Raw genomic sequence first — 15,505 nt, 5'->3', positions numbered from 1 at the left:
GGAGGGGATGGATGGAGGGAGGGGTAAGGGAGTGGATGGATGGGTGGGTGTGGGGGTGGATGGAGGGATGGATGAGGGGTAAGGGAGTGGATGGATGGGTGGGGTGGGGGTGGATGGAGGGAGGGAGGGGTAAGGGAGTAGATGGATGGGTGGGTGTGGGGGTGGATGGAGGGAGGGAGGGGTAAAGGAGTGGGGGTAACGGAGTGGATGGATGGGGGGTGGATGGATGGAGGGAGGGGTATGGGAGTGGATGGATGGGTGGGGGTGGGGGTGGATGGAGGGAGGGAGGGGTAAAGGAGTAGATGGATGGGTGGGGGTGGGGGTGGATGGAGGGAGGGAGGGGTAAGGGAGTGGGGGGTAACGGAGTGGATGGATGGGGGGTGGATGGATGGAGGGAGGGGTATGGGAGTGGATGGATGGGTGGGTGTGGGGGGTGAATGGAGGGAGGAAGGGTATGGGAGTGGATGGATGGGGGGGTGGATGGATGGGGGAGGGGTATGGAAATGGGTGGATGTGGGGGTGGATGGAGGGAGGGAGGGAGGGAGATCGGAGTGGATGGATGGGTGGGTGTGGGATGGATGGCTGAAGGGAGGGAGATGTGGGGGGGTATCGATGGAGGGATAGCTCAGTAGTTTGAGCATTGGCCTGCTAAACCCAGGGTTGTGAGTTCAATCCTTGATGGGGCCATTTAGGGATCTGGGGCAAAAATTGGGAATTGGTCCTGCTCTGAGCAGGGGGTTGGACTAGATGACCTCCTGAGGTCCCTTCTAACCCAGATATTCTATGATTCTATGGAGGGTGGGACATGGGGGATGGATGGACTGACGGAGGGAGGGAGATGGGGGAGTCTATGGTTACATGGAGGGAAATGTGGGGGGTGGATGGAGGGAGGGAGGGAGGGTTATGGGAGTGGGTGGATGGATGGATGAGACGCGAGGGGTTATGGTTGGAGATGTGAGGAGGGTGTATGGAGGGAGAAGTGGGGTGGGGTGTGGATGTATAGAGAGAGGGAGATGCAGGGGTGGGTGGATGGATGGAGATAGAGGGGTGGAGGGTGAAAGATGGGGGGTGTGTCAATGGATGTACGGGAGAACAGCCAGACACGGGAGGTGTTTGAAATAAAGTTTATTGCAGTCTCTCAGTCCTATGTACATATGGTACAGAGTAAATAAGGGGGGGGGGGGTGGGCCCCGGCATGGGGGGCGGGAGAGAATATATGGCAATAAAAAGGGATCTCTCCTTGGTCACTGGTGTAGTATGCATGTCCCCCCATCCCACCCCCAGGCTAAGAACCTTCCCCCTTTCACAGATACCAGCCGGATTCTCCCCCCCCCCGCAATAAGGGTCACCGCACCTGTGGAGGATTCCTCCCCCCACTATCTGCTCCCCTGTGTGTTATCTCCTGCACTGCCAGGATCCCCCATTGCTTCAGTGTGCAGGGGGAGGGTGGTGGTGCTATTTTATCCCTACAATTCTCCCTCCCACCCCCCCACCCACATTCCTGGTGAGGGGGGGATGGAGCTATATGGTTAACCCTTTCATCACCGCCTCCCCCCCATTCAAACTGATTGGAGGGGATGTAGCTAGTTAGCTTTCATCCTCCCTGCCCCATGCCCTGGGCGGAGGGGCCATTTCTGGTGCTAGATTTTTAACACTTTCTTTGCCACCGGCTCCCAAGTGTAGGGGTGCCTTGACCTTCCTCCTCGACCCCCCCCTTGCCAGGTCTAAGTGCTGAGGGGTCCCCTGATCCCCAGGATCATTCAAGAACAAAAGGTGGGATTTCTAAGGGTGGAGGAAGGAGATTTCTGGCCCTTTAAGGGGTCAGGGGCAAAAGATGGTGTCTCCTGCTCCCTGAGGGTAGACAAACTCCCCCCACTTCTGATCTATCCCCTAGACCTCATTCCCCTTCCTGAACTGGAGGTAGAACCCAAGCCCCCTGCTCTGACCACTAGACCCTACTCCCCTCTCAGAGCCAAGGATAGAACCCAGGAATCCTGGCTCCCAGCCCTCCTGCTCTAACCACTAGACCCCACCCCCCTCCCAGAGCTGGGTCCCTCCAAGCAGATACCGTCCTCTGTTGGATGCCATAAGACCAGCTCCTCTGTATGTCATAGTCCCAACATCATGACAAGAGATGAGGACGGTTTTTCTCCTTTAGCTCCCTGGCTGGGAGGCACTGCCATGGGGAAGCTCGCAGCACTGGAGCCTCCACAGCTGGTGGCACTGCCGTGGGGAAGCTCGCAGAGCCAGGTACAGATGACCTTGTCAAAGGAGCCCACAAAAATACCCACACGGGACAGGGACCGAACAGTACCAACTAAGTTCACAGCAAGAGTCCTGGGTCCTGGCAGGGCCCAGCCAGCAGAAGGTGCCCAAACCCAGCTGTGATGCCAGTTCCCTGCATTGATCCATTCCTGAAGCCCCAGGTATCTATTACCTACCCCTTTTCCTCCCGCCCTCACCCACCTTCCCTTCATTCTCTCGTTTCCCAGTCCCTTATTTTCCCTTCCTCTGTCTCTCCACTGGCATCCTTCTCCTCCTCCAATTATATTTGCTCCTTCCTCGTTTCTGCATGGATGGAGACCCCTTCCCCTCTACAGACACAAACACAGTCACCGTGGCAAAAGAAATCCAGCCTGAGATACACCCCAGCGTGCGGAGGTGGCTAAAAGAGAAGGGCACTAATAGAGAAAGAACAAAAGAGGGTAGAGAAAGGAAGAGGAAAACAAAAGGGTGAAAAAAGAACCTGTAAATGGACATATAAAGAAAATCAATAGAGAAGAAGTGCAGAGAAATGTACAAAAGAAGGACTGGACGAAAGAGTGCAGAGAGAGGAAGAAGGAAAGAGCCGGGAAATGGAAAAGAAAAAAGGGGGTGAGACAGGAAGAATGGAAGAAGAAAGCAAATCGAAAGAAAGGAAAGAGCAAAGCAGAGCCTGGGGGCAGCTGGCCTGAAGCTGGGCTAACAGTGGCCATTGTTGGGCCGTACTAATGCATGGCACGGTCGTGCCCACGCTTGCTAAGAAAAGGGCTTCGTCCACCGTTCTTTGGCCGAGGGAAGACAAAGAGACGGGGCCCCGATCTGGCGGTCGAGGGGGGAGCGGATCTCTGAGGGTGAGGTGCTGGCAGCCAGCCGCCGCGGTTGCTTTAGCCCGACCTTGGTGTCTATATTTCCAGCTCCCCTTGATTCATCTCTCTGGGTTTGGTTGCTTCCGAGGGAAGCAAGTGGCCTGGGGCCCTTCTCTGTGTCCCCATTTGCTGATGCAGTTCCCCCATCTGGTTCATTTGGAAAACAGCAAAGATGGCGAAGGAGCCATTTCCTCTCAGGATCGGGGAGGACCAGTGCAGCAACTCGGAAAATGGCCGACGAGTGACTTCCTGTCAGGGTTGGCCATTGTGGGGCAGCAAAGACGGCGGAGGAGCCATTTCCTCTCAGGATGTGTGGGGGCTGGCATGGCAACAAGGAAAATGGCCAACGAGTGACTTCCTGTCAGGGTTGGCCATTGTGGGGCAGCAAAGATGGCGGAGGAACCATTTCCTCTCAGGATCTGCGGGGGGCGAGGGGAAGAGGCTGGCATGGCAACAAGGAAAATGGCCGACGAGTGACTTCCGTCAGGGTTAGCCATTCTGGAGGAAAATGGCGTTAGGAGCCATTTCTTCTTAGGATCCATACCAAGGGGAGCTGGTGCAATGGCAACCAGAATGGCAGATGGGCAGCTTCCTAACCAGGGTTGGCCATTTTGGGGTAAAAAAGATGGCAGAGGAGCCACTTCCTGTCAGGATCGGGGAGAAAGGGATTGGAGCAGGGACAGAGAAAATGGTAGAGGGGTGACTTCCTGTTAGGAACTGGCCCTTGTGGGGACAAAAAAAGTATATGGGGCTGGCCCGATGATGACAAACAAAATGGCTGACAGATGGCTTCCTGTTGGGAATCCCGGCACCTTCCGGTGGCAATCAAAATGGCCGATGGGGTGACTTCCTGTCGGGAGTCCTGCCACCTGCCCATGGCAGCCAAAATGGCCGACAGGTGACTTCCTGTTGGCAATCCTGCCGAGTTCCCATGGCTACCAAAATGGCCGACAGGGTGACTTCCTGTCACGAATGCCACCAAAATGGCCAAATGGGGGAGACCTCCGGGGACGGTGCAGAGGGAGCAAGAAAGGGGGGACAAGGAGAGGTTTCAGTCCAGTAGCACCCAGTCTGTGATCCACAGGTGGGCCCCGCTCTGCACAGTCTCTGGGGTGGGGGGCGGCTGGCAGGCCCTGGTGGGGGATGGTCGGGGTGGGGGGGCTGGCCTAGCAGGGCGAGGTGGATATGTGCATGTGCTCGGGGTACTTGATAGCGGGGGGGTAATTCTGGGTCATCTGGATGGAGACGTCGCTGGAGATGTCGGAGGGGCTGCGCCCGCGGTGCCACACCTCCGGGTGCAGGAACTGGCCCGAGTAGTCGGAGCAGTCACTCAGGCGCGGGCGGTAGAAGGCCGGGTGGGGGCGGTACATCTCCTCCTCCGCGTAGCGCTTGGTGAACAGGTACACGGACATCACGCCGGCACCCTGCAGGAGGTGTGGGGGGAAGAGTGAGTGGAAGGTGAGGGAATGGGACTGCAGAACCCTACTCCCCTCCCAGAGCGGGGGATGGAACCTAGGAGTCCTGGCTCTCCCCCCCGCATTCACTAGATCCTACTCCCCCTGCCCAAGCTGCGGATAGAACCCAGGAGTCCTGGCTCCCAGCCCCCCTCCTCTAAGCACTACAGCCCACTCTCCTCCCAGAGCTGGGCATAGAACCCAGGAGTCCTGGCTCCCAGCTCTCCTGCTCTAACCACTAGACCTCCCTCCCTCCCCTCCCCTCCCCTCTCCTCCCAACTGGGCCCATCTACCTCATCTATTTTAAGGACTCCACAGTTTGTAAATTGAGGTCAGAGACTTTCTAGGCTCCCCCAACAATTCTCACCACTACCCGCTGCTGGATAGATTAGAACTGCCCCACTCCGTGTGTCACAGTCACCATACTGTGCCAGTAGAGGGGGATTCTCCGTTAGTTCAGCCGGCAGAATCGGGAAAGGGGTTCCAAATTCTACCCCAGGAGGCAGCACAGAGTCAGCCAGGAATCTCCAGGGCCCGGGGGGAGGAGGGGTTGGGATGGGGTGGGGCAAGATCCAAACCTCTTTGAGGAGGAAGGAGGAGGCTGCGAAGGCAAAGGACCAGCCGTAGCGATAGTGGAAATACTGCTCCGACCCGCTGGGTCGATTCATCACCTCGTCATTGATGCTGGAGATGTAGAGAACTAACCCCACCACGAGAGACAGGCCTGCAAGAGACAGGGCCAACGATAAAGCTGCTGGGGGCTGTGTAGACAGGGACCCCTTGCCCGGCACTGAGATGCAACCGCCTCTGGGTTGGGGCATGGGGTCTGCTTATACAGGGACCCCTCACCTAGCACTGAGAAGCAGCATCTCTGGGGTAGGGCTCAGAGGCTTTTTATACAGGGACCCCTCGCCCAGCTCTGAGATGCGGCTGCCTCTGGGGTGGGACTGGAATCTGTTTACACGAGGACCATAAAAATGTCAGGATGGAAAGGACCTCGAGGGGTCATCTAATCCAGCCCCCTGCACTGATGCCAGACCAAGTAAACCTAGACCAGCGCTGACCGGGGTCTGTCCAACCTGTCCCTAAAACCTCCAGTGATGGAGATTCCACAACCTCCCTCCGGACCTGATTCCAGAGCTTTCCTCCCCTTAGAGTTAGAACATTTTTCCTAATATCTAACCTACATCTCCCTTGCTGCGGATTAAGCCAATTACTTCTTGTCCCACCTCCAGCAGACGTAGAAAACAACTGATCACAGCCCTTTATAACAGCCCTTATGTGAAAACTGGTCTCAGGTCCCCACCACGGGCTTCTTTTCTCTGGACTAAACATGCTCTAGTTTTTTTTAAATTTCCCTTTGACCGGGTTTCCGGCTCCCCTCTGGACTCTGTCCAATCTGTGCATCTGTCGGGCGGTGCCCAGAACTGGACGCAGCCGAGGTCTCTACAAGGGCCAAGCAGAGCACGACAATCACCTCCCGCGTCTTATGTCCGAGACTCCTCTTACCCCGCCCCAGAAGGACAGTCGCTTTTTTGGCACCTGCATCGTTGCCTCATATTCAGTTCATGACCCATTTTAACCCCCTGCCCCTTTCCAGCCGTCCGACCCCCTAGCCAGCTAGGCCCCGTTTTGTAGCCATGCTTTGGATTTGTCTTTCCCAAGTGATGGATTTGGCCCTTGTCTGGATTGAATTTCATCTGGGCCATTCCAGACCACGTCTGCAATTTGTCCAGATCGTTTTGAACGCTCCTCCAAAGGGCTCGCGACCCTGCCCAGCTTGGGGGCATCTGCCAATTCCACTCATCGCTCCGTAATCCGAGTCATTCATTAAAAAAGTGACTAGTACCGGCCCCAGGGCTGACCACTGCAGGCCTCACTAGATCCGCCCCCCAGTTATCAATGGTAACGATGCTTAGAGTACAGTCTTCCAACCAATGGTGCGCCGGCCCTATAGTAAATTCATCTAGAAAGAGCCACATTTCCCTAGGCTGCTAATGAGACTGTCACGGGCCTGTGTCAAAAGCCTTGCTAAAATCAAGATCTCTCACGTCTACTGCTTCCCCCCGTCCACTTGGCCAGTAACCCTGTCAAAGCAGGAAATGAGGTTGGGTTAGCGTGATTTCTTCCCTATAACTCCGTTATCCTCCAGGTGCACAGCAAACTGGTTCTTTCATATTTGTTCCAGTGTCTTTCTCCGGTGGGGTGCGGGGGCTGTTTATACTGGAATTCCACACCGGGTGCTGAGATGCGGCCACCTCTGGGGTGGGGCACGGGGACTGTTTATATGGGGATCCCTCGTCCAGCCCTGAGATACAGCCGTTTCTGAAGTAGGGAGCTGGGGGTGTTTACAACGGGGACCCCCTCTCCTGGCACTATTCCATGGCTGCACCACACAAAAGTTTGGGATGGGAAGCGAAAGAGAATCTCACATCCAACCACAACCTCAGGCAGGATTTCGGGAGGCTAGGGGAGAGTGCCCCTACTGAGCCCCGCCCCCACTCCCTGCAGGACAGCACCCCCTAGCGCCAAACTGCGGCATTGGGGCCAGCCCTGACTGCCAGGGGTGAGCGCCCCCTACTGAGCCCCCACACCCCACTCCCAGGCCCCTCACCAGAAAGGATGAAGAAGATGCCAGAGACAAAGGCCAGGATGGTTCTCTGGGGCCGGATGTGGCCGATGTTGCTGATGACGAAGGCCGTGAAGACAAGGAAGAGGCTGACCATGGGGAAGGGGGTGGCCGTGCGAACTGTCTCTGTGAGGGGAAGGGGGACACTAGATAGTCAGAGCATCTCCACCCCGTCCCACACCCCACTCCAGGGGGTAGAGACCACCCTCTCTCAGACTCACTAACACTCTTCTCACTTCCTATCCCCCATTTACTCCACCCCCGCCATGGTCACACCTCCTCCCCCTTCTCCTCCTGTCCCTACAAACTCCAGCTCTACCCCACCTAGGTCCCGCCACTAACAGCTCCCAATCCCATGGAGGGCCAGGTGGCTGGGCTTCACGCCGCATGCCGTCTTGCTCAGAGCTGAACACAGGAGGGCTGAGACACACCTGTGACACACCTGTGACACGGCTGCCCTCCTCTCCACAGCAAGTGGGAGCTGACTCATTTTCTCCTCGTGCACATTCTCTTGCTCGCGCGCTCTATCCTGAAGCCCCCGGGCCAGGAGCGGCCCCTCTCACTTACTCAAGATGTTCTCTGTGTTTTCTGTCACCAGGTTTATCTCGGGTTCCAGGAAATACTCTGATGCCACGCACCGGCCCTTCTCCCGGCCTGCAGGGGGGCAAGAGATGGCGTTACCTGTCAAAGCCCCAGCCAGGGCACTGCTCTGGGGAAACTCACAGCATCAAGGAGTCGCCAGCCAGGGCATGCGATGGAAATACAAAGAGGCCCTGGCCCGGTGCACGGCCGGGGGAAGCTCGCCACGTGGAGCTCATACCGGCAAAGAAGCAGACCCTCCAGAGCCCGGCGTGCAGCGCCATCCTGATCTCAGTGGTCTGGTTCTGCTGCAGAATGATGCCCTCCTCCATGTAGAGCCAGTAGTCGGTGCTGACCGCAATGCCGACCAGCAGCAGCCCACACGCCCCGAACACGCTACTGAGCAGCGTGAGCGCGCGGCTGCTGCAGTTACTCATCCTAAGGGACGGGGGGCGCCACACACAGCACGCGGACCTGGGCGGGGAGATAGAAACAGGCTCAGCAGCCCCTGCCAGACACCGCCCCCCCAGCTCTAACCACTGGACCCCACTCCTCTCCCAGAGCCTGGGACGGAACCTTGGAGTCCTGGCTCCCAGTTAATCTGCACTCCCTGCAGCCCAGCACCCCCCGCTGAGCCCCCCCGCCCCGCTCCCCACAGCCCAGCATCCCCCTCTGAGCCCCCGCTCCACTCCCCGCAGCTCAGCACCCCCCGCTGAGCCCCCACCCCGCTCCCTGCAGCCCAGCATCCCCCTCTGAGCCCCCGCTCCACTCCCCGCAACCCAGCGCCCCCCGTTGAACCCCCGTCCCGCTCCCCGCAGCCCAGCACCCCCCGCTGAGCCCCCCCCGCTCCCCGCAGCTCAGCACCCCCCGCTGAGCCCCCACCCCGCTCCCCGCAGCCCAGCGCCCCCTGCTGAGCCCCCAGCCCCACTCCCCGCAGCCCAGCGCTCCCTAGCCTTGCCCTGTGGCAGTGGGGCCAGCCCTGACAGTGAGTTGGAGGTAGGGGCAGGTCTATGGGGCTCAGCCGCACAGCAGCCAGTGAGCCCCCTGGCCCCAGTACCTGGCCCAGGCAGAGAAGGGTCCCACTTGCCAGGGGCTGGGCTCCCCCCTGGGTCCCGCATCACTGACGTACAGACAGGGCTTAATTCAGCCGGAGCTGTCTGGAGCAGAGCTCTGGGAAATATTTTCAAGCCCCCTGGAGTTTTCATAGCATGTCAGGGCGGGGGGGGGGTCCCTCTCTGGGAAATATTCTATCAGAGTTTAAACCCTGTGCACAGGATCTGTTAATATAACCCCACCATGACAAGCCAGCGCTGCTGAGAGACCCTACAATAACAAACCAGTGTGGACAGCCCCAGCACCTCAGAGACCTACCATGACGAGCCAGCGCTGCTGAGAGACCCTACAGGAACAAACCGCAGAGACAGACCCTACCATAACAAGCCAGCACTCCTAAGACACCCTACCTACCTCCATCTAGCACTGTACTGGCTCGCCCCCCCAACCCCCTGGTACCATATGGGCTCCCCCCCACGCCCCCCACCACTCCTCCCCCAGTACTGTCTGGGCTCCCCCTCCCCACCACTGCATAGTAGCTGGTCTCAGAAACACACTGACTGTGTAGCAAGCAGCCAAACAGCACACAACACAAACACAACATACCCAAGGACATCACACCTAAAGACACACTAGGCCCACACCCACCCACCGCAAAACAGCCACCAGTACATACAACCCATACACTAGTGCAATGCACAAACACACATCACTTAGAAGCATATATTAGCACACACTAACACTCAGTAACAACTGACACCAGCGCAACACACACACACACACACACCAGCCACTAGTGCACACTAACTACACTAGCACAATGCACACAATAGTGCACATCAGCAACACACACACACACACAACATGTACAGAGAGGCACTAAGGAAATCACACAGACAACACTGACAATATTCAAAAACACACACGAATGGGCACTCAGCAAAAACTGGAACAACCAAACAAAATGTGTGTGCACACCCACACCCACAGATGTGCACACAGACACACATGCAAAACTTCACAATGCACTCAACACAACATCACAAATGCGCTCATGCACACACAGAGACACATACACTCAGAGAGCAGGGCTCATACCCCCCAGCAGGGGGCAACAGGGACACACACACACACACGGAGTACTGTTCACAACAGCAGCAAACAATTCTCACACACCTACAGGGGCACATACCCTAGCACAACTCCTCGACTGAACACACACACACACCACAATATACTGTACACAACAATGTCTCCAAATAAGGCATGTGCATACAGACAGGGGCACTAATGAATACCACATACACTAGTACAACACTTACTACCACACACACACACACATACACAGATACCCTCCCTCCGGCCTTGCATTGGAAAATGGGTTGGGAAAATGAAACAACAACTGAGGCTAAAAGTCACCAGCTAGCTCCAGAGGATAGAGGAGAGTACAGCAGGACACACACACACACACAACAGGGGGCAGCACCACTCTTTCTCCCTCACACAATCTCATGTACATATGTACATACACACAAAGTGTTTCTCACCGACGTTCATACCAGGTGTATGTATACACACACACACGCAGTCTCTCTCTCTCTCTCTCATACACACATAGTGTAGGTACACCCCTCCTGGTGTATCTCCTCTCTCTTTCTCTCTCTCTCACTCACACACACACACACACGCGCACACACACGGTGTACCTCCCTGTCACACACACACAATGTACACACACATGGTGTACACACACACAAAAGGTGTACACACACACACGGTTTACCTCTCTCTCTCTCTCTCTCACACACACACACACACACACACACAAGATGTACATACACACACAGTGTACTCTCCCACACACACACACACATGGTGTACACTCTCCACACATACAGTGTACTCACACACACACACACACACACAGTGTACACTCCCCACACACACACGATGTGCACACACATGGTGTATTCACACACAAATGGTGTGTACACACACACACACAATGTACACACACAGTGTACGCACACATAAATGGTGTACACACACACACGGTTTACCTCTCCCCCTCCACACGCACACACTATGTACATACACACACGCGGTGTACTCACCACACACACACACCCATGTGTACCCCCTCACACGGTGTTCCTCCCCCTCACACACACAATGTACACACACATGGTGTACGCACACACAAATGTGTACACACACACATGGTTTACCTCTCCCCCCCCCACACACACACACCCGGTTCATATCCACCCCGCACCCCCGGGGCTCACCTTGCCCTCACTCCCGGGGGCGCTGGCCGGCCGGCGGCCCCCACATGCTCTGTCCCCGCCGCTCCGCTCCTGCGCCGGCCTCAGACCCTCCGGCTGCGGCGCCCCGGGCCCCGAAGAGCCATGGGCGGGGGGGGGGTTCCTCCGGGAGCCGCAGCAGCGGGGAAAGGAGCCGGAGACCCGGGGTGGGGGATGCAGCAGTTGGGGGGGGCAGAAGGGACCAGGGCCCGGCGGAGGGATGCGGCGGGGGGGAGGAGGGGGAAAGAGGGAAGGAGCCCGGCGGAGGGATGCGACGGCGGGGGGGGGGAGATGGAAGGGGACAAAGATCCGGGCGGAGGGATGCAGCGATCTGGGAGGAGGGATGTACAGTGGAGGGGGGGCAGAAGGGGCCCGGCGGGGGGATTTTGGGGGGAGAGACGGAGAGGACAGGGGCCCGGGGGGGTGTGAAGCGACGGGGGGGAGGAGACAGGGCCCAGCGGAAGGATGGGACGGGGGGGGAAGGGAACAGGAGCCCGGTGCGGGGATGCGGCGGGGGTGGGGGAGGGAAGAGGACAGGGGTCCGGTGCGGGGATGCGGAGGGGGGAGGGGGGGGAGAGTGGCCCGGCGGGGCGGGGCGGGAACAGGGGCCCGGTGCGGGGATGCGGCGTGGGGGGGGGGCGGGAGAGAACAGGGCCCGATGCGGGGATGCTGGGGGGGGGGGGACCAAGGGAGCGAAGACAAGCTGCGCTGGAGGACGAGGGTGCAGGGATGGGGGGCCGGGCCGGGCCGGCTCCGGTCGGATCGCGGGGCTGGACCGGGTCTGGAGAACGGCTCCGCTCTAGCTGCTGGAGAATCCACGGGAGCTTCCCCCCCCCCCGCGCCGCGGACACCGTGATGTCACGGGCCCCGCGCTTAAAGGGACAGACCCGCCCCCCCACCTCCAATCCCTCCCCCCCTCCCCAGCCCCTTCCCCCCCAGCCTTCAATCCCTCCCCCTCCCCCGCTCCCCAGTCCCTTCCCCCCCAGCCTCCATCCCCTCCCCCAGTCCCTCCCCCCAGCCCCTTCTCCCCAGCCTCCAGCCCCTTCCCCCCCAGCCTTCAATCCCTCCCCCTCCCCCGCTCCCCAGTCCCTTCCCCCCCAGCCTCCATCCCCTCCCCAGTCCCTCCCCCCAGCCCCTTCCCCCCCAGCCTCCAATCCCTCCCCCTCGCCCCTCCCCAGCCCCTTCTCTCCAAACCCTCCTTCCCAGACCCTTCCCCCCCAGCCTCCATCGCCTCCCCCAAGTCCCTTCCCCAACCCCTCCTCCCCAGCCCCTCCCCACAGCCCCTTCTCCCAGCCTCCCCCATCAGTCCCCAGCCCTTCCGCCCGCCTCCAATCCCTCCCCCACCCCTTCCCCCCAAAGCCTCCTCCCCAGCCTCCAATCCCTCCCCCGCTCCTCAGCCCCTTCCCTCCAAACCCTCCTCCCCAGCCCCTTCCCCCCCAGCCTCCAATCCCTCCCCCTCCCCGCTCCCCAGCCCCTCCCCCAGCCTCCAGCCCTTCCCCCATCAGTCCCCAGCCCTTACCCTGCAGCCTCCAACCCCCCTCCCCACCCCCTCCCCTCACAGCCCCCAGCCCTTTGCTCCTTTCTTCCTTCACTCCCGTCCTTCCTCTTTGTTTCTTCCTTTCTCATTCCTTCCTTCCTTTTCTTAACCCCCCACCCGCTCATTTCCTCCCCTTCAGACCCTGCTCGGTCTGGCTCCCGGTCTCCTTCCTTCCTTCTTTCCTTCCTTTCTCTCACTTCTTTTCCAATCCCTTGTTCCGGGCTCTGGGGCTCGGCTCCTGGTTTCTTTTTCAGGGACGGCTTCGCTTTTCCTTTCTTTCTTAGTCACCCCCCCCGAAAAGTCCTTCTCCCCCCCCCCCGACCGACAGCGGGACAGTCCCCTGCCTGGGAAGTAGGAACATTTTTAAAAGAGAAGGGGTGGGGGCCAGGAGCCAGGACTCCTGGGTTCTGTCCCCAGCTCTGGGAGGGGAGCAGGGTCTAGTGGTTGGGGTGGGCGGACTGGGAGCCAGGACTCCTGGGTTCTGTCCGCTGCGCTGGGAGGGGGGAGGGGACTGGGAGCCAGGACTCCTGGGTTCCATCCCCCAATCTCTGGGGCACACAAAGATGTTTTCCCTTGGATTTGCTTTGAATTCACCTGTCTGGATTATTCCTCCCCCCCCCCCCCCGCGTAGCCCCTTCCTCCTCCTGCAGCACTGAAGAGGGTTCGATAAATGCACGACCACCTGGGAGAGGGAAAAGGCCCCAGACCCCCCTTCCCCCACCCCTGAGCCAGCCAGTCCCTGTCCTGGGGCTGCATTGGTGTCAATGCCCCTGCAGGGAAAGACTCCACAGCCTGGTCCTCAACCATTAGTAACCTCCCCACTGCTCTCCCTCCAACGCTGTGGGGCCTGCCAATTAGACTGAGTATCGTGGGCGCTGCCCAGACCCCGAGTCGCCGAGATCAGGGCCCCATCGGGCCGGGTGCTGCCTAGAACCAGAGTCGCTGAGATTGGGGCCCCGTCGCGCTGAGCGCTGCCTGGACCCAGAGTGGCCGAGATCGGGGCCCCGTCGAGCCGGGTGCTGCCCAGAACCAGAGTCACTGAGATTGGGGCCCCGTCGCGCTGGGCGCTGCCCCGAGATCGGGGCCCCGTTGGGCCGAGCGCTGCCCAGACCCAGAGTCGCTGAGATGGGGGCCCCATCATGCCAGGCGCTGCCCGGACCCAGAGTCTTCAAGATCAGGGCTCTGTCAGCCCGGGTGCTGCCCAAACACAGTGTCACCGAGATTGGGGCCCCGTCATGCTGGGCGCTGCCCCCTGCTAGCCCAGTCCTGACGCCCCCACCCCAGCCCTGCCGGTGCCCCTCACTCCCGACCCACAGCCCCTTGCTAGCCCAGCCCTGGGTTCCCCACCTCAGCCCTGCTGGTGCCCCTCACGCCCGATCTGCATCCCCCTGCTAGCCCAGTCCTGGGCCCAAGGTCAGAGTCAGATTTCCCAGAGCTCAGCACTGCAGGCTCCAAAATGCTGAACGCTCGGTTCTTTCTCTCTCTGCCGGTGTCTGTTTCCAGGCCTTGTCCCCATGACACCCTGCTCAGTCCCCTCGAGTGGCTGGCGTTGAATGGGGGAAGATGAGCTGGGGGGTAGCTGGGGGAGCTGCAACCCCGCCCAACAGGCGCCTCCCCCGCCATTCCCCAATAACCCGGAGAGAAAGCTCCCACTGCCTCCTATAGCTCCCACCCAGAGACATTGCCCCCCCATCTCCTCCCTCATAGCATCCTCCCCCTCCTTGCCACAGTGGGAGGCCAGGTCCTTGTAGCCCCTCCAACCTTTGGCCTCTCTGCTGGAGGGAGGGGGATGTAGCCCAGTTTGGAAGGGCAGGGTGGAGCTCTGCAAAGAGGGTGCCCGGGAAACAAGCCTGAGAAGCAGCACACTCGTTACATTCATGAGCCACAGAATGAGAGGGGGGAAAAGGCCCCGGGCCTCATTCCCCACCCCCCCACCCCGAGCCAGCCAGTCCCTGCCCTGGAGCCAGATGGGAGCTGGCGCCCCCTAGAGGGGAAAGGCCCCAGGCCCCGTTACCATCCCTGCCTAGAGGCCCCTTTAAATCCCTGCCCTGTGTCCCTGTCCCCCACCCCTCCCCATTATATGCCCAAATTTCATTTCTAAGCCACAAATCTTTTAATCTCCTCCTTGATTCCTACCTTGCAAGCAGCTGCCAGTCCCTGGGGAGCTGCGGATGGGGCGGGAAACAAGTCACAGGAATCCAGATCCGGGGTGGGGGGAATCCAAAGAGAACAAACCCCTCCCCTACCCACCAGCCACAGAACCAGGTTAACTGGGCCTGACAGAACAGGGGGGCTTGCTAGGGACACTGCGAGGGGCGTGAACTCTGGGGCGGTGGAACCAGCCCTCTGTGGGTCCGAGGGATGTCCAGGGAGATCCCGGGGACTGGGGCTCAGAATGGAGCACAGAGGGGGCTGACAGGCAGCGGGCGGGGCCCAGAGCAGGATGGGGAGCCCAAGGATGTGGGGACGGGAGCAGGAAACATGATATGGAGATGGGCCCTCCAACACCCCCGTGCCAGGCAGTCACCCTAAAACCCAGGAGTACTGGCTCACCTCCCCCACCCACCACTGGACCCCAAGCCCCTCCCAGAGCCATGGAGAGAACCCAGGAGTCCTGGCTTCAAGCCCCCACCCCCAGCCCACCACTGGACCCCAAGCCCCTTCCAGAGCCTGGGAGAGAACCCAGGAGTCCTGGCTCACACACACACACCACTGGACCCCACACCCCTCCCAGAGCCAAGGAGAGAACCCAGAAGTCCTATCTCCCAGCACCCCCCTCCCCAACCACTGCATCCCGCTCCCCTCCCAGCACGACACGTCAG

General features: G+C 59.6%; 5 protein-coding genes across 19 annotated transcripts in view; 3 read left to right on the top strand and 2 right to left on the bottom strand.

Annotated features, from left to right (window-relative positions):
* LOC119846859 (immunoglobulin superfamily member 1-like) overlaps positions 1 to 15,505 on the bottom strand; it is a 597,460-nt gene that overhangs the window by 228,632 nt on the left and 353,323 nt on the right. The window lies entirely within an intron of this gene.
* The window catches only part of LOC119847133 (immunoglobulin superfamily member 1-like), a 660,993-nt gene that overhangs the window by 362,992 nt on the left and 282,496 nt on the right, over positions 1 to 15,505 (top strand). The window lies entirely within an intron of this gene.
* LOC119847459 (leukocyte immunoglobulin-like receptor subfamily A member 6) overlaps positions 1 to 15,505 on the top strand; it is a 652,437-nt gene that overhangs the window by 354,436 nt on the left and 282,496 nt on the right. The gene's annotated exons all lie outside the window — the stretch shown is intronic.
* Positions 1 to 15,505, top strand: part of LOC119846912 (immunoglobulin superfamily member 1-like) — a 615,137-nt gene that overhangs the window by 346,073 nt on the left and 253,559 nt on the right. The gene's annotated exons all lie outside the window — the stretch shown is intronic.
* Positions 1,111 to 11,364, bottom strand: CACNG7 (calcium voltage-gated channel auxiliary subunit gamma 7). Its single transcript, XM_038381721.2, has 6 exons — positions 11,132 to 11,364; positions 8,032 to 8,264; positions 7,779 to 7,865; positions 7,197 to 7,337; positions 5,161 to 5,306; positions 1,111 to 4,552 (listed from the first exon to the last, which is right to left on the bottom strand). The coding sequence occupies exons 2-6, from the start codon at positions 8,225 to 8,227 to the stop codon at positions 4,295 to 4,297; spliced, it is 828 nt and encodes a 275-aa protein (XP_038237649.1). The 5' UTR covers positions 8,228 to 8,264; positions 11,132 to 11,364; the 3' UTR covers positions 1,111 to 4,294.

This window comes from Dermochelys coriacea, chromosome 23 (genome assembly GCF_009764565.3).
Source record: "Dermochelys coriacea isolate rDerCor1 chromosome 23, rDerCor1.pri.v4, whole genome shotgun sequence".
Classification (NCBI taxonomy): domain Eukaryota; kingdom Metazoa; phylum Chordata; order Testudines; family Dermochelyidae; genus Dermochelys; species Dermochelys coriacea.
This window is presented reverse-complemented; position numbering and strand designations above follow the sequence as displayed.